Source organism: Nothoprocta perdicaria, unplaced genomic scaffold (genome assembly GCF_003342845.1).
Source record: "Nothoprocta perdicaria isolate Ctin4 unplaced genomic scaffold, notPer1 scaffold_121, whole genome shotgun sequence".
Taxonomy (NCBI): domain Eukaryota; kingdom Metazoa; phylum Chordata; class Aves; order Tinamiformes; family Tinamidae; genus Nothoprocta; species Nothoprocta perdicaria.
Window position 1 is genome coordinate 205,966 of NW_020454328.1, and position 17,724 is coordinate 223,689.

The 17,724-nt window shown below is 61.9% G+C and overlaps 1 protein-coding gene across 1 annotated transcript; it reads left to right on the forward strand.

The window, feature by feature from the left end:
• The first annotated feature begins 3,184 nt into the window (after positions 1-3,184).
• Positions 3,185-17,556, forward strand: MRC2 (mannose receptor C type 2). Its single transcript, XM_026054379.1, has 31 exons — positions 3,185-3,779; positions 4,138-4,311; positions 4,753-4,917; positions 5,231-5,344; positions 5,421-5,564; positions 5,673-5,861; positions 7,149-7,303; positions 7,527-7,634; positions 8,384-8,499; positions 8,577-8,725; positions 8,893-9,110; positions 9,500-9,642; positions 10,079-10,181; positions 10,384-10,522; positions 10,902-10,937; positions 11,246-11,406; positions 11,701-11,768; positions 11,960-12,060; positions 12,234-12,379; positions 12,490-12,604; positions 12,688-12,851; positions 13,515-13,623; positions 14,165-14,403; positions 14,486-14,654; positions 14,749-14,898; positions 15,135-15,254; positions 15,353-15,532; positions 15,782-15,808; positions 16,005-16,227; positions 16,839-16,919; positions 17,385-17,556. The coding sequence occupies exons 1-29, from the start codon at positions 3,185-3,187 to the stop codon at positions 16,223-16,225; spliced, it is 4,518 nt and encodes a 1,505-aa protein (XP_025910164.1). The 3' UTR covers positions 16,226-16,227; positions 16,839-16,919; positions 17,385-17,556.
• The last annotated feature ends 168 nt before the right edge of the window (positions 17,557-17,724 follow it).

A 17,724-nucleotide genomic window follows, 5' to 3' on the forward strand; every position in this document is an offset into this window, starting at 1 on the left:
TTTTTTTTTTTTTTTTTTTTTTTTTTTTAAAGATAAAACCGAGTGACTTTTACCCTAGCAATAACAAATGCCCCCCCCCCGGCCTGTCTTGTTGGCGCCCGTCTTGGTCTGCAGGCTCCATGTTGCAGCAGGGTCCAGAGCGGCTCTGGCGCCAAGTTGGGACACGTGGGCGGGAGAAACTTGGGACGGGTTCGGCAGGGAGAAATTTGGGAAGAGTTCGGAACAGGAAAGAAACGCCCGTGTGGGGCGGGCGTGCTGGGGGCAGCGGGGCGGCTGCGGCAGCCCGCGGGCTCCACAGGGTTAACGTGACTCACTTTCCAAGCCCTCCTCCTGCAGCCGCCTCTAGCGCCTGGATCTGTAGATTTTGGCGGAGGTCAGAGCCTTGGCTGCCTGGAGGGTCTTGGCTCTGGCTGCGGCAGCCAGGAGCCGAGTTCAGCAGCCACCCCTGACCGTGACTCTGTTGGGCAAAACATGCTCTTGTTCCCCAGGGTGCGTCCTTGCACCTGGGCACCGCATCCTCTTCGCTTATTACTCCTAATGCTGTGGGTGATTCAGTCTAAAGAGGCAGCTGGGCCGGTCTTGCAGTGAGCAGGGCAGTGAGTGCTGTTCAAAGCGCTCCTCCAGTGTAGCCGATTCCCCATGAATTGGGAATTGAGGAAAAGGAGAGCGGGGAAGCAATTTTGACTTTTAATAGTGACCTAGTCCTGATGGGCACTGGGGACCCCGCGGACCCGCTGTCTTTGCAGCCCCATGAGCTGCTTGCGCAAGAGCCGCCAGAGGAAGGGAAAAGGGACGGAGATTTATTGCTCTGGGTGTCACTGTGCGGAGCCGTTGCCCCGACCCGTGAGCGGAGCTGTCGCCCTGACCCTGTGCTGGGGCACCGCGGATGGTGGCGGCGCCACACGGCGCCGGGTGGCCCACGGGGCCCAATACGCAGGTTTCTCCCTTTGGTTTTCCGCCGGGATGGATGCTGGGCGGTGAGCCCCACGCCCCGGCTGCATCTGCACAAAAGAAGGAGCTTTTCGGTGTAGCTGGCAAGTTGCTGCTGCGAGACGCGGCTCCGGAGCCCGAGCACAGGTTGATGCTGTGGCTCCCTGCACATGTCTGCAGATCGTGCGGGACTTTTTTGTTGTTTTTTGTTTTCCTTGGGAAACCTGTAGCCAAAAAGCTCCAGAAAAGCAGAAAATGGCTGCTCAGCAGTACAGCTACCGCCGGCTGAAGCGGCCTTCGTGGCAGCCGGACGGTGGGTCCGCGGGCGCCAGCTCCGCGCGGGCATAGCGCGGCTCCCACCGCCTCGTGCCTCCCTGCCGCCTTTCTGGGGCGCTTCCCATCGCACTTGGGCCTGGCCGGTGCCGCCACGGCGCTTCCCCCGCGAGCTGCTCGAGCGATTCCTGCTATTTCTCCAAGTGCAGCCAGGGCTCCTCTTAATTAATTTGGCCTGKGCGGTGATGGTGACGCATCGACATTTTTGTCATTCCCCGGATTGCTAGGAGCCCCCAAGAACCCCACACAGATGCTGTTTCTCTGCAAGGGACCCGTCTTTAATTAATTTAAAGTTTACTGAGCAGTTAGTGGCCATCCCAGGGGGGATTTGTTAGCCCGTGCAAGGGAAACTGGAGAGAGCAGCACTTTTTGTGCACGAAGCTCGGAGCATCCCGGAGCTGTCGGGACACTCAGGGTGGGGTTCAGCCCCAAATGGACGTGTTTGCAGGATGACAGTGCGAAGGAGGCCGGGAAACTCCTTCCTCTCCAGCTTGGTGAGTCTCATTTCTGACCCCGGCATCACTTACGGGCATCCATTCAATGCACCCGCGTCGGCTTTGTGTTGCTGTGGCTGCCCCAAGGGGTTTGGGCTTAACCTCAGCCCAGATCCTCCGAGTGTGCGTTGCAAAATGCCGGGGAAGGAGTGGGCAGGGAGGCAGGCGGCTCAGGCTGCGCTCTGGAGCGGGAGCTGCTCCAAGGTGTCCGCGGGTGACCTGGACACGCTGCCCCTCCAGGTGGTGCTGCTCCCCGGGGGGATTCTCCACCATGGGAGTCCCTGATGCGGCCGCAGCCGGAGCCGTCAGGTCTTTTCCTGCTGCCCGGGAAGCCGGCAGCTTCTTCTGGGGCTCTTCCCGCTCCTTATCTTCCTCCCATGTTTGCCACGTCCTCATGTTTCTCCCTGAGAAGGATCTGCTGCTTCCTACCACTTTTCCTGCAAACTCGCTCCACGGCTCTTGGATCCCGCGCACCAACCAGGAAATTCCATTGGAAATTCACATGCTGGGAAGTGTGGGGTGGCCGACAGATTCTGGAGACCGCTTCACACAGCATAGAGCCCATTTATTGCAAGGACCAACTGGAAGATGCTCAGTCATCTCTTTTGTTTCTTCGATGCTGTCCCCGGTGTCATCCCTGCCGAGAAATTTCAGCTCATTTCTGTCCTAAAGCCAGGTTGAGGAGCACAAAAATTTCCATGATGGACCTAGCAAACAAAAAGCTGCTTCTTCTGCTTTCCTCCTTCGATGTTTCTTTTATTTTTTTCTCTCTCTTAGTTTTGTGGAGACAAGTCAGGAAGATCACGAATCTCCTGAGGGGCTGGTTGCTTCGGAGGCTGTAGCAACCCTGGGGTGAAGTTTCAGAGGAGGAGGAAATGGAAACCCTTTTTTTTGACCAAAAAAACCACACAGGAAAAAAGAAAAGAAAAGCAAACCAAAGCTAAATATAGAAGGGATCGTGAGTGGGATTTAGCCTCACATGATGTTTTTGGTGAAAAACGGGTCACTTTGGAAAAACAAGTGTTCTGAGAATGCGGCTCTCGCCGGGGCCTCGCTGTGGGACGCGTGTTGGTTCTGCGCCGGGTTGGTGAGGACTGTGGTCTGATCAGCTTGTCTCATCGTTTGCCACTTTTTTAATGTAAAAAGTTGCGCTTGAGTAAATTGGGTGTCTTTAATGGTGATGCTGTGAGGTGTCTGCTGGAGAAAGGTGTTGTCCCAGGCTCTGGGAAGCAATACCTCCATGTCCCAATGGTTTTAATGCAAGTTTGGGTGTCGAGAAAACACTGGTGACTGGAGTGGCTGAGGGTAATGTGGCTCCGTGGAGGGATCCGTAACTACCTGTCGGGATGCAAATTTGGGAAGTGGTGATGATGAGGGTGGAAGAGAGGGGAAGAAATGCAGGAGGCTGCTCCTCTCCTTCCCTCCCCATGGCAAGATGGTCTGTATCACGCAAAGGAGACCCCAGAGAGTGCTTTCCAAATGATTCCCATGATGGGAGACCTTCCTCCTCAGTGGGCTTCGCTCCCCTCCTTCTTGGTGGGTCCCCCCGTACATGTCCAAGTGATGGGCTCCTCGCACTAACCATTTCCTTCCTCCTCTCCTCTTGCCACGCAGAGTCCAAAGTCTTCCTCATCTACAACACGGGCCTGCAGAGCTGCCTGGATACCAAGGACTCGCTGGTGAGGCTCTCCAAGGCCTGCAACGCCAGCGCCCCGACGCAGCAGTGGAAATGGGTCTCCAGGAACCGGCTCTTCAACGTGGGCGCCATGCAGTGCCTGGGGGTGTCATGGCACGGGGCCAACGCCACGGCAGGCCAGCACCCGCTGGCCACCTACGAGTGCGACCTGGAGTCCGTCAACATGCGCTGGAGCTGCCGCGGGCTCGGCGAGCAGCTCTCGCAGCGCCTGGGCACCCGCGTGGCCAATTCCTCGCTGGCGGCCTCCGACAGGGGCGACCAGACGCGCGGCTCGCCGTGGTGCACGTACGGCACCGAGGAGGACCTCTGCTCCATGCCCTACTCTGGTAATGCCCGGGCGGGTTCCCCTTCGCGCTGCTTCCTGCCCTCGGGGTGCTCCCGTGCCCGAGGGCCCCCCGTGCGTGGGAGCAATGCGAGTCCCCCAGCGTGCCCACGAGGCAGAGCCCGTTAGTGGCTTCGTGGCACTTGGTGGCACCTCGAAGTAAGGGGATCAGACCTAAAATGTGATGCGAGGCCCTGCTGTGCTGGGGGCAACCCCGACTGCCACTGAAGTCAGCAGAGAGCACGTGGAAAGCGGAGCTGTCCTGGGGACAGCAGCGTCCCTGAGCGGGGAGCCCTTGTCCCTCATCCCTGCTCTGCCCCACGCGTGGCAGGTGCTTCCAGAGGGGTCTCCTTTCTCCGCAGAGATTTACACCATTCAGGGTAACTCGCACGGGAAGCCCTGCACCATCCCCTTCAAGTACGACAACCAGTGGTTCCACGAGTGCACGAGCACGGGCCGTGAGGACGGGCACCTCTGGTGCGCCACAACCCAGGACTACGGCGTGGATGAACGATGGGGCTTCTGCCCTATCAAGAGTAAGTGCGGGGATGGTAGAGCCCAGATTGGTCCCTTCTGGACCTTCCCACCCACCTGGGCTTGCTTCGCTCCTGGGATCTCGGAGAACTTTCCCTCCATCGTGCTCTTGGTGACAGCTTTGGTCTTGGGCCTCCTCCTGGGAGCCCCCATAGTGTTTGTCAGAGCAGGATGGGGTGTCCTGAGGGTCAGGGGCAGCCCCAGACGCTTCTTCAACATCTCAGCTCTTGAGTTTTGTTCTTTTCTTTCCCTCGTGATGGAGGAAAGCCAATATTCAAGGCCATCTGCTCCTCTCYAGAGCCTCCAGCAGGCTTGTTAGCCTGCGCGGTCTGTCTTTCCCAGCCTGCTGACTGATTCCTCCAACACGGGAGGAGCAAACACTAGGAATTCTCTTGTGGGGTCCATGGCACCCACTTGCTGTCCCCACTGCTCCGTCCTCGTAGGCAATGACTGTGAGACCTTCTGGGACAAGGACCACCTCACCAACAGCTGCTACCAGTTCAACTTCCAGTCGACGCTGTCGTGGCGGGAGGCCTGGAACAGCTGCGAGCAACAAGGAGCCAACCTGCTGAGCATCACCGAGATCCACGAGCAGACCTACATCAACGGTGCGATGCCGGGGGTGATGAGCCTGGGGTCCCCCTGCCCACGTCTCCCCCAAGACCGTCGCATGGCCATCTGTGATGTCCTTGTGTGGCGCAGGGGAGACCCCCATGGCAGAACCCGCAGGAGGACGCGAGTGGGAGGTGGTGGGTTAAGGAGGTGGTCAGGTCCTGCACGTGGTTCCTCCTGTCTGGAAGCCACCGCAGGGGAAATGTGCGTCCTTGGCCATGACTGCGGCCTCATGGCACCATGCTCAGTCCACGGGGACTCGGCAGCGGCCGGAGGCTCTGAGCAGCTCCTTGCTCCGCGTTGCCCCAGGGCTGCTGACGGGCTACAGCTCCACGCTTTGGATCGGCCTCAATGACTTGGACATCAACGGTGGCTGGCAGTGGTCGGACAACTCGCCGCTCAAGTACCTCAACTGGGAGAGTGGTGAGGCCGGCAATACCGCGGGGGCGGCGGGGCTTGCTCGGTGCCGCGCCGCTCACCGCGGCTTCCTGCCCCACAGACCAGCCCGACAACCCCAGCGAGGAGAACTGCGGCGTCATCCGCACCGAGTCGGCCGGGGGCTGGCAGAACCGCGACTGCGGCATCGCCCTGCCCTACGTCTGCAAGAAGAAGCCCAATGCCACTGCCGACCCCTTCGCCAGCGGTGAGCCAAGTGGGCCGCGTCCTTTCGGGGGGTCCCTGGGGTCTCTTCCTTGGCCAAGGAAAGGGTAGGAGGTGGGAGGAGAGCCCTAGGGCGGCCTGGTCCCCGCAGACTCGTGGTCGGAGGTGAAGGTGGACTGCGAGCCCAGCTGGCAGCCCTTCCAGTCCAACTGCTACCGCCTGGTGGGAGAGAAGAAGAGCTGGCAGGACGCCAAGAAGACCTGCCTGCGGAGCGGTGCCGACCTCGTGAGCATCCACACACTCTCCGAGCTGGAGTTTGTCACCAAGCAGGTCAAGCAAGGTGAGGCTCCTGGCACGGGCTTTAGGACGCCATGGGGAGTGCGACGGTCCTGCCTGGGAGGTGGCCCCTGGCCCCGAGGAACCCCTGCCCCGAATGTGTCTCTCCTCGTAGATGCTGCAGTTGGTGCTTACAGTGGTGTCCCCAGGCTGGTGCCCAGAGGGGGTCGGTGCCTCCGTGTCCACCAGAGCTCCTCCAAGGGCAGCAGAACAGCACAGTCCCCTCTGCAAAAGTCGCTAATCCCATTTGCTTAATGAAGAAAAATAGCAAATATAGAGGGGAAAAAAACTCCCTACTCCTGCTGACCTTGCTGGACGAGGCTGCTGGTGCTTTTGTTGTTGCTAAATCTCTTTGGGACGTGCAAGTCTCCTGGTTAAACTGTCGTCCGCAGGAAGGTCAAGTTAGCGGTGAACTCATGCTTAAGGCCTCTGAAGTTTCTCTTTCCAGTTCTATCAGTGCCCAGTCATAATTGTCTGGGTTGAAGGTTCCCACATCAGGGATCTGTCTGGGCCGGGCTGATACTTGGGGAGTTTCCGTGTGGGACCTCGGCCGGGGCCAGCAGGGATGAGGGAAGAGCGAAGCTCTGCTGCTAAGCCCGTCCTTAGCCGTGTCGCGATCCCAGAAGAGCTTTATAGGGAGCAGCTCCACCGTTACCCTCTGCTCCGTGCTCGTGACATCTGTCACCCTGGCGTTAGCAGCCTGGGGTTTTCCTATTCCCATAAAAACACAAAACTCTCTGGCCAGCCTCTGGGCTCCTGCGCCCCACCAGTTTGTCCCTGCTCAGCGCTGGGACTAAAAGGAGCTAAGGCAGATGGAGCAGAGGTTTGTGAGGWTGTAGGAAGGAAGGGAGACGTGGCCACGATCCCAGGACGGGAGCAGATGGGGATGGGAACATGGTGAGATGCAGCTGGAGCGAATGGTTTCAAACCAGTAGCTCACTGGAACGGAGCCTGTGGGTCCTGCCTTCTATCATGGGGCCGCTGCCAGCACCTCGCTAGGGTAACCACTTGCAAGTCGAGCTCCTTCTCCCTGTCATTGGGAGAGCAGCCCCGCGCGAGCCTGAGCTCGGCGTGGAAGAGCAGGGCATGGCCATGTGGGGTGGCAAATTCACTGTGCAGACACAGGCCAGTGACACTGCCCTGTCCCGGCCCCGTGCTGGACACCATCCTCATCTCATCTTGCCGGAGGCATGGGGAGAGCCGGTTCCTGGGGGGGGTTCACCAGGGCCTGGTGGGGGGGGKTTGCCTCCTAAATGGGTCTCCAACCAGCCCTGCCCTCCTCGTTCGGCAGACGTGGAAGAGCTGTGGATTGGCCTGAATGACCTCAAGCTGCAGATGAACTTCGAATGGTCGGACGGSACACCGGTGAGGTTCACCTACTGGCATCCTTTCGAGCCCAACAACTTCCGTGAAAGCCTGGAGGACTGCGTGACCATCTGGGGCCCGGTGAGAGGCAGTGACGCCGAGGGCGGCAGGAGACATCCCGTGGGAGCCCGGGCTTGGTCCCAACTTGGTTGGCTTTGAAGCCACCAGCCGCTGCGGGTGGAGGGATCCAGCATGGTGGCCCTGGGGATTCGCTGCAGGGGAAGAAAATCTGCAGGTCCCACCTGTGTTGGGAAAGTGGGAGATTCCAGCTGGATGGGTCTGAGCTCTTTCCCACGTTGTCCAGGAAGGGAGGTGGAATGACAGCCCATGCAACCAGACCCTGCCCTCTATCTGCAAAAAGCCCGGTCGCGTGAGCCAGGAGAAAGAGGAGGACGACCACGGGTGCCGGAAGGTGAGTGTGGCCTGGGATGGGCTCACCGAGCTCACGGAGTGGGTGGCTGCCGGTGGCTCTGGCTGCGGACAGCTGGACTGCACTGACCAGCACTTGGACCCAAGAGCAGCTCTGTGTGGGCTCCCCGTGGCCAAGCCGAGAGATGTTGTGTTGGGTGCCAGAGGCAGCGGGATCCTGCTTGGCTGGGGACAGAATGAGACCTGGAGGCAGCATTTGGGCTTGATGGTCCCGTCCTGGACCATTTCTAGATGGCTGCGTGGGGTAGTTGTGCTGATGCCAAACCCCTGGGCTTGTCACAGGTCCCTTCAGGGTGACCTGGGGACCCCGTTCTGAGCCCGGGTTCCCATCCTGGGCACCCGTGTGGCAGCATCATAGGGGATCAGCCCAGGTCGTGTGCGGCGCAGCCGGAGGGACCTTTGTGGAGAGCTGTGGGTGCGCGAGGCCCCGCCGGCCCCCCGCCACCTCCTGCCCCTGGCAGAGAATGAGCCCTATTGTTTCTCTGGCTTCGGAGAGGCTCCAACATCAACACGCCGGGTRATTAAAGCCGGCTGCGGCGGGACCTGCTCCCGCTCGGCACAAGGAGAGGATTGTGCTCCCCTGCGCACACTGCTTCCGAAGGCACCGCGTTGCTTCTGCGAGCGGGGCCGGGGCAGCCGGAGACCTCCCAATGAAGGGGCCGTGGCGGTGGCCGTGGAGGGATGTGGCTGTGGGCCCCGTGGGAGCATCACCTGTGGCCTGCTCTCCTGCAGGGCTGGAAGTGGCACAGCCCCTCCTGCTACTGGCTGGGCGAGGACCGTGTGCCCTATGGCGACGCGCGGCGGCTCTGCTCCGACTATGGCTCCACACTGGTCACCATCACCAACAGGTGAGGTGTTGGTGGAGCTGTGTGGCACTGCRTGTTCGTTAAGTGCGGGCGTTCGTTAAGGATGGCTGCCCCGGCAGGTTCGAGCAGGCCTACGTGAGCAGCCTCATTTATGGCTGGGAGAGCGAGTACTTCTGGACGGCCCTGCAGGACATCAACGAGACGGGCGCTTTCCACTGGCTGAGCGGTGACGAGGTCACCTACACCCACTGGAACCGGGACCAGCCCGGTACGGCGCGTCCTGGCCCATTGGCACCGCTACTCCGTGGGGAAGGGGGCCGGGAAGCCCCCGTGGCAGCAGGGTGGGGGATGCTGGGGCAAGCCGGGATGTTGCTCGGGGCAGGGCGGCCCACGTGGCTGGGTCCTGAGGCCCCCGTGTCTCTGCGAGTGCTGCAGGTTACGGGAAAGGCGGTTGCGTGGCCCTGGCCACTGGCAGCTCCATGGGGCTGTGGGAGGTGAAGAACTGCAGCACCTTCAAGGCCAAGTACATCTGCCGGCAGAACCTGGGCACACCGGTGAACCCCGAGCTGCCGGCGCCCTTCCCCACGCCCAGCCTGGCCGGCTCCTGCCCCCAGGGCTGGAGCTCTGACGCCAAACTACGCCACTGCTACAAGGTACCTGGCACAGAGCTCCGTGGGGGCCTTCGCACCCTCTTCCCCCCTCCTCTTCCTTGGGAGCGGCAGGCTCCAGGGCAGCTCCGGTTGTGCAGAGCCTTGTGCTGCACCGGGGTGGGCAAGAAGCTCTGCTGCTGGAGAAGCAGATCCAGAGTGGGAATAGCAGCCTGGGGATCCATTGTCCCATGGGATTCCGGGCCCGCTGGAGGCATCACAGCCGCCCAGCTCAGTGTGCACGGTAGGAACCAAGCTCAGTGCGAGCGTTTGGGACGGAGCAAGGATGCCCTGCAAGACCCTGCCGCCACCGAGGCTTTCGCCACCTTGGAAGTCTCAGCCCAGGATCTGTGTCTGGTCCTGAGCCCTCTCTGCTGCCTCTTCTCCCTGGTCAGGTGTTTAACTTCGACAAGCTCCAAGAGAAGAAGACATGGATTGCGGCGCAGGACTTCTGCCGGGAGCTGGGTGCCCAGCTGCTCAGCCTGGGCAGCTACGAGGAGGAGCACTTTGTGGCCAGCACCCTCAACAAGATCTTTGGGTGAGCACATCCCTGCTCCTGGGAGGGACGTGATAGAAATGCATAAAAAGCAGGGAGATTTGGGGGCAGAGACCAGGTTTCAGAAGCTCCRCTCCTGAGGAAGTGTGGAGCAGAGAGCCTGTGTTGCCTCCTGCCATTAGGGCTCCTGGGGACAGTGGGTGTCTCAAGCAATTCCCCAGAAAAGTGACATGGTGACAGAGCCCTGGCCCAGGCCGCCCAGAGGGGTGATGGAGGCTCCTGCTCTGGAGATCTCCCAACCCACCTGGATGCGCCCGGGTGCCCCGTGCTCTGGGTGTCCCTGCTGGAGCAGGGACTGYGCTGGCTGATCTCTAAAGATCCCTTCCAACCTCAACCTTTCTGGGATTCTGTGTTTTGTAAATGTAGCCCAAATCAGAGGGCTGGGCCATTCTCACCACTTCCCTGTGGCTTCCTCTAGTGAAGCGGAGCCGGAGATCCACGAGCAGCACTGGTTCTGGATGGGCCTGAACCGGCGGGACCCAGCGGGAGACCGGAGCTGGCGCTGGAGCGACGGGCTGGGGGTGAGCGGTGCCCTGTTCTGGGGCCGTGGCGAGGGCAGCACACGCAGCTTTTGCAGCCACCTGGGACGGCTCAACACCGTTTGCTCCAGTGGGAAGATCCCACCCATGCTGCAAATGGGCAAAAACACCCGTTGCAAGGGCCGGCTTTGCCGCCATCACAGATTGGATCAGCCCCAACCCTGCCCCTCTCTCTCGTGCCCAGTTCTTCTACCACAACTTTGAACGCAGCAACTACGATGACGACGACATCCGCGACTGCGCCGTGCTGGACCTGGCCTCCCTGCAGTGGGTGCCGATGCAGTGCGAGTCCCAGCTGGACTGGATCTGCAAGCTGCCCAAAGGTACCGCCAAGCGCTGCCGCGGGGTCACAGCTTTTGCCTGCCAGTGCCCATCGGCTTGCCTAGAAAATGCCTGCAAGTGTGTGATTTTTCCCTAAAATGAGCACGTGGTTATGTTTAAGCTTTCCTATATGTTCCCATGCTGAGCCTAGGGAAGGGATTTCTTTCCCAACAGGCTAACAGGAGCTTTTTGGGGATGTATCAGCTGTGTCTTTGATGCGTGGMGAGCAGAGCACCAGGCATTTTGGATAAGGACATGGGGAGGCCAGGACAAAACGTTCATGCTACAGCCCTGTTAGCAGCCCCGTTAGGAGGCAGTAGCAACTTTCTGAGCATGTTTTTGGGGCAGGAGCCCAGCTCATGACCCTCTCCCTTTCTGCAGGTGCCGACGTGAAGGAGCCGGAGATCACGACACAGGGTGCGTTGACAGGAGCCCCTCGTGGAGCCCCAGCTCTGCCCTCTCCCTCTGCCCGTCCACGTGCGCTTTGCCCTTCCGGGGCATCGTCTGTCCTGGGCTCTCCAAACCGTGCGGGCATCCAGCTCCCTGCTGGGGCGTGATTGGGAACGTGCTGCTGTAGCTGGTGTGGGAGCTGGGACGGGGGTCCAGGCGTCCTAGCCAAGGCTCGGGAGCGACTTTCCCTGCTTCTGGGGAGCTCTTTCCAGTGTGGCAGCATCCGTGGAGCATAGTGTGGCAGGGCCATGTCTCAAGCGCCTCCCTGCCCACAGGCAGCAAAGAGTGGGTGAAATACCAGGACGCCGAGTACAAGTTCTTCGAGCATCACTCCACGTGGGTGCAGGCGCAGCGCATCTGCACCTGGTTCCAGGCCGAGCTCGTCTCGGTGCACAACCAGGCCGAGCTGGATTTCCTGGGCCAGAACCTCAAGAAGGTAGGAGGGGATGGATGGGGCCTCCATGGAGCCGGTGGGCGGCTGCTCCAGGCAGTTTCCCATGGCTCATCCATGTTATGATTATCYGGCTCCTTCCGTGCTGTGTTTGGCCCATCCCCGTAGCGTCGGGGCTCTGAGTACAGTGGGTTTGCTCCAGCTGGGGCTAGTCCTGAGGGCTAGGGCAGATCCTTGGAGCCAGGCATGGCCTCTGCAGCGAGCTCCGGTGCAGGGGCAGGTGGGAAGTGCCCGCGCTGCCTCCTGCCCAGCGCCCACGTCTCCCCCTGGCTCTGCCAGTTCTCCAGGGGCCAGGAGCAGCACTGGTGGATCGGGCTGCACACCTACGAGAACGACGGGCGCTTCAAGTAAGTGGGAGTCCCGGGGGTTCCTGGCCCTGCCCGGCAGCGCTGCCGATGGTGCGGGTGGCCGGGGGATGCTCATGGTGGCACATGCTGCAGCCCAGCCGGGTTCTCGCCCAGAGCAGGGCAGCAGTTCCGCGCGCTCCCAGCTTGGCCGCGCGACTGCTGCTCCGTGCTCATCCCGCTGCCTCTCCCAGGTGGTCCGACGGCTCCCTTCTCAACTTCATTTCCTGGGCGCCGGGCAAGCCACGGCCCGTCAGCAAGGACAAGAAGTGTGTCTACATGACGGCCAGCAGAGGTGAGCAGCCACCCATGGTACGGGCACTCCGGCAAGCGCCCTGCTTGGCCCTGGCATCGCGCCTGGCATGGGGAACTTGGAGGGCACAAACCCAGCACGCGGCCCCTTGCGCGGCGGGCAGGGTCTTGTGGCGCCCTCAGACGCAGCTGTGCCCGCCCTGTCCCTCTCCGCAGAGGACTGGGGTGACCAGAAGTGCCTGACGGCCCTGCCCTACATCTGCAAGCGGAGCAATGCCACGGCCGTGAGGCCCTCCCTGCCGCCGCCACCCGGCCCCTCGAGCGGCGGCTGCCCCCGCGGCTGGTTCCCCTTCCTCAGCAAGGTGCGAGCTGCAAGGTCCCCATCCCTGTGAGGAACGTGATGCGGGAAAGACAGAGGTGGTGGGGAAACCTCTGCACGCGTTGCCTCTGTTCATGTCCCGGCGCCGTGCAGTGTTTCAGCTTCAACGGCCACGACAAATCGGAGATCGTCAAGTGGCCGGAGGCCAAGCAGGCATGCGAGAGCCAGGGCGCCATGCTGGCCACCATCGCCAACCACCTGGAGCAGGGTGGGTGTCCCGGGGCCGGGCGCTGGTGGCAGCGAGGGCCGCGTGCCTGGCGCTGAGCCGCCCCGCGCTGCCGTCGCTTGCAGCCTTTGTAACGTCCATGCTGCCCAACATCTCCTTCGACCTGTGGATCGGACTGCACAAGGCCAAGAAGGAGTTCCGGTGGGTGGAAGCGGAGCCGCTGCGGCACGTCAGCTGGGCACCCGGCGAGCCCTCGGGCTACGGCGCCACCGGCACCACCGACAAGCCGGTGAGCGAGCAGCGGCGCTGTGGCCGGGCACAGCAGCGGGAGGGGGGTGACGGCGGCAGGACGGGGACAGTGGGAGGGGGATGGCGGTGGCGGGACGGGAACGATGGTGGCAGCAGAATGGGGACAATGGGCTGGGGACGGCAATGTGACAGGGCTGGTGATGGCAGGATGGGAACGATGGTGGCAGCGGGACAGAAGTGGTGGGATCGGAACAGCGATGGCAGGACAAGGATGCTGGCAGCAGCGSGACAGGGGTGGTGGCAATAGGACAGGGATGGTGGCAGTGGGACCAGGATGGGAATGACAGCAACGGCGGGATGAGGACAGTGGCAGCGGGATGGGAATGGTGGTGGTGGGATGAGGATAACAGCAGCAGCGGGAAGGGGATAAACGCGATGGGATGGGGATGGCAGTGGCAGTGGGACGGGGATGATGGCGATGGGAAGGGGATGGCGTYGGCAGGACAGGAATGGTGGTGGCGGGACGAGGACAGCGGCAGGAATGGGACAGGGATGGCAGCAATGAGATGGGGGTGTCAGTGGCGGGACGGGGATGATGGCAGCAGGACGGGGACAGCAGTGGCGGGACGGGGACAGCGGTGGTGGCGGCGGGACGGGGATGGTGGCCGCTGGCATGGTGCTAACGACACCACGGCGGGCACAGAGCGACTGCGTGGTGGTGTGGCACGGCTTGCCGCCACTCTTCACGGGCCGCTGGGACGACCGTGGCTGCCTGGAGGAGAAGCACGGCTACATCTGCCAGCGCCCCTTAGGTAGGGGTGCCGCGCGGGACATGGCCGGCTGCTGCGCGTGCGGAGCTTCCCGGAGCACCGGGGCCCATCCTGGAGGCTGTGGGGGAKGCAGCCTCTTCGCTGCGGCAGTCTGTGTGTCCCTGCTGCATCCGGCCTCATCCTTGAACTGACTGGTGGGGTTCCTGGAGGGGTCTGGCCCTGCCCACGTGGTCTGTGCATCCATGGGGGTCCAACCCCATCTCTGTGGGCACTGGTGTGTGGGGCTGTGGTGAGTGCAGCCTCATCCCTAGCGTGGGGCCCTGGGGGCTCCATCCTTGTGGGTCTGGGTGTCCATCGGGGATCCAGCCCCATCTGCTTGGGTCCATGTGTTCATGGAGGAGCCGGCCCTGTCCCCAGTGCTCCTCATGTCCATGAGGGATCCCATCTCAGCCACGTGGGTCCATGGGGGATTCAGCCCCATCCTTTGCGTTGGGGGGCACCAGATGGTCCCCAGCGTGGGGAGGACAGGGGGGGCGCCACCCTCTGCCTCCTCCGACCGCCTCTCTTTGCTCGCCGCCCCCAGACCCGTCCCTGAGCCCCCGGCGGACACCGTCCCTGCCGTCGCCCGTCGGCCCCCTCTTTTACCACAACAGCACCTACCGCATCCTGCAGAAGCCGCTGCGGTGGCACGAGGCCCTGCTGCTCTGCGAGAGCCTCAACGGCAGCCTGGCCAGTGTGCTGGACCCCTACAGCCAGGCCTTCCTCACGCAGGCCGCTCACGGCCTGCGGGCCCCGCTCTGGATCGGGCTGGCCAACGCCGAGGTGCGCAGTGGGTCAGGCGCGGGGTGGCCCGCGGCGCYGCCACCCCCCCGCCCCACATTCTCCTCTCGCCCTGTCCCGCCAGGGTGGCCGCAGCTACGGCTGGCTCACGGAGGAGAGCGTCTTCTACGCCAATTGGCAGGACGGCGAGCCCCGGCAGGCCGCCGGCTGCGCCTACATGGATGTGGATGGCACATGGCGCACGGCCGCCTGTGACGCCAAGCTGCAGGGTGCCATCTGCAAACTGGGCATGGGTGCGTGGGGATAGGGTGCCCGCGGGCTCCGTGATGGGGGACCCATGGCCCTGGCAGCCCCGCTGAGCCCTATGGGCTCTGTCTCCTCGGCCAGGCACCCCGCGGAGCCACAAGTGGAGTTACAGCGGCAGCTGCCCCAAGTCGCTGGAGGACTCGTCCTGGATCCCCTTCCGGGACCACTGCTACACCTTCCACATGGAGATCACCCTGGGGCAGAAGGAGGCCATGAGGAGGTGCCAGAAAGGTACATGGGGGCGGCATTGGCCAAAAGGGGGTCATGCACTCCTAGAAATGGTGGAGGTTGGGTTCCTGGTACATGGACACAGCCCCAAGGGTGACCACTGCCTTCCCAAGAATCCTTTGTCCACCCTGGCCCCAGTTCTGGAAGTGCTTGGTGCCCCAAGCTCCTAGCCGGTTGCAGGGTAACACTGCAGCTGTCTGGCCCTATGGGCCCATCCCTGATGCCTCTTCCCTCCGCAGTGGGCGGCATGGTGCTATCCATCCAGGATGAGACCGAGAACGTCTTCGTGTGGGAGCATCTCCAGGCCTATGAGGGCCCATCCAAAGGCGCCTGGCTGGGCATGACGTTCAACCCCAAAGGTATGAAGGGAGCTGTGAAGTTTTAGGGTCCCTCTTGGGTGATACTGGCCTCTTCTGGGCTTGCCCGGTTTGCTGTGCTCAGCGCCTTTCTTTTCCAGGAGGCACCTTGGTTTGGCACGACAACACGGCTGTCAACTACTCCAACTGGGGCCAGCACGACACGGGGCCCAGCATGCTCAGCCAGAACAGCTGCTACTGGATCCAGAGCAGCAACGGCGTGTGGCGCCTGGGCTCCTGCACCAACGTCACCATGGGCGTCATCTGCAAAATTCCCCGGGGTAGGAAGCTCTCTGGGGCTTGGGGCAAGGTTCAGTAGGGATGGGCAGAGCTGTGTGGGCTCAGGTGCAGAGGTGTGAGACACGGTGGTGTGGACCCCAGCTGGGCGGGCTGGGGCCCAGGAGGTGACGGCAAGGAGCGCCGGAGCCCGGGGGACGCTGCAGGGTCTCCTGGAGCATCGTGTTGTGTTAACGGGTGAGGGGACGGCTGCTGTGGCCACGCACTCACCCACGTCTTTATTCCCTTTGCAGTTGAGGAGAGCAGCTTTTCCCGGTCAGGTGAGTGGGGATTCCAGGAGGAACCGGGGTGCTGGTGGGAGATGCCCCTTGGCCATCGTGTAGGACTCGGCGGGCCAGAGCAGCGTGCAGCGGGTGGCATCCCAAGGTGGTGGCCAAGCCGACGGGGCGGCGGGTGGCGGCGCGTGCCGGGAGCGAGGCTGGGAGCCGCTGAGCACCGCGCCTGCCCCCGCTGCAGCGCTGCCGGAGAACACGACGGCCGTGGCTGTGGTGGTGCTGTCGGCACTGGTGCTGTGCGCGCTGCTGGGTGCTGCCGCATACCTGTACCGGCGGCGGCGGAGCGCCGAACGCAGCGCCTTCGAGAGCGCCCGCTACAGCCGCACCACCTCCAACCCCAGCGAGGCCGCCGAGAAGAACATCCTGGTGTCCGACATGGAGATGAACGAGCAGCAAGACTAACGGTGGCCGGGGGTGGGGGGAACGGGGCTCGGGGTGGGGGGACGGGGACATGAGGGCCAGCGCAGGCGTTCGGGGCCTTGTGGTGGCCCTGGGGACTCGTTCCCCGCCATGGGAACGAGCCACTGTCTGAGCAGGCAAGAGGTCTCCCAAGCTGATCTACCTCCCCAGCGCGCGCAGAGGTAAGGCCTCCCCCTGGGCGAGTGGGGCATGAGCAGCGCYGGGCCTCGACCCCCTCCATCAGCTTCGTCGCCCGCCTCCTGCTGCTGCACGACCCCGGCGCCCCGTCCCCAGGACCCTCTTGTCCACCCTGGCGGAGCGAGGCCGCGCGGCCTGGCCCCACCACAGCTTGGGTTCCCTCGGAGCGCGGCTGAGGCGTCGAGCGGGAACCGGCCCCGTGTGCCGCTCAGCGCCCGGGATGTGGCTGGTCCCAAGCGTCCGCTGGAGCTGCCGGCGGAGCTGGGGCTGGCAGGGAGGCCGGGCAGGGAGGCTGTGGTGGTGGCATCCTGGAGGTGGTTCTTTTTTTTTTTTTTTTTTTTTTTTTTTAAGAAAGGAAACAATAGCTTTTTTGCTATTCTGTACCGASTGCGTGCTGAATATATACCGTCTTTCACAGAGATGACTGGGGTGTTTGTGGTCGCTGGTTACACCGGGGCGGAGGAAGGCAGCGAGCGGCGAGGCCCCTTGGGGGCCCCGGGTGGGTGCCGTGAGGGAGGCCTGGAGGCTTCCTCTGTGCCGGGGCCGGCACGGAGGGTGCCCAGCGGCTGCTCGTGTCCGGGGATCCTGGTAGAGCCCCCGCAGACGCGGCCAGTCCCTTGGCCCTTGGAGGGGGGGTTGTATTTGGTAACGTGCAGATGCCGCCGCAGCGGCCCCCGCTGCCCATCCTGTGCCACAGCCCCATCCCGGCTGCTCGGGAGCGCGCGGAGCGCCGGGTCAGGGCAAAACCCGCCTGGGCTGCGGAGCTGCTGCAACTGGGGAGCTCGGGGGGGACRTGAGACAGGCCCAAGGTCTAGCCCCGATGCCGGGGCTCAGAGCGTGAGTTATCCACCCTGGAGAGGCGAAAGGTCCCGCGGCTCAACCTGATAACACTTTTTAAAGGAGTTTTCTCTTTTTTTGTATGTTTTTCCTTGAATAATTTCATTCCTCTTCTCTTCGTATTTAGTTTCAAGAGCAGAAATCTGTACAAACCAGGGGAAATTCTGTACAAAAGGAATTCTGGCCTCTGTCGGCAGTGATCAGGATGACRGGGAAAGCACATATATGTTTATGTGGTATCTCTTATCACCATTAGAATAATGTGAAGAATTGTTTAAAAGGACCCTGTCAATTATACATATATATATATATACATATATATATAAGATTATATATATAGTTTTGCATTTTTTTACTCTCTATGATTTGTAAGATCCTTTTAGACGCTTGGAAATAAAATTTCCTTCCCCACCTATTTTCTTCCTTTCGTTTTTAGATTTCCCTGGAAAACATAAGACTTGCTTTTC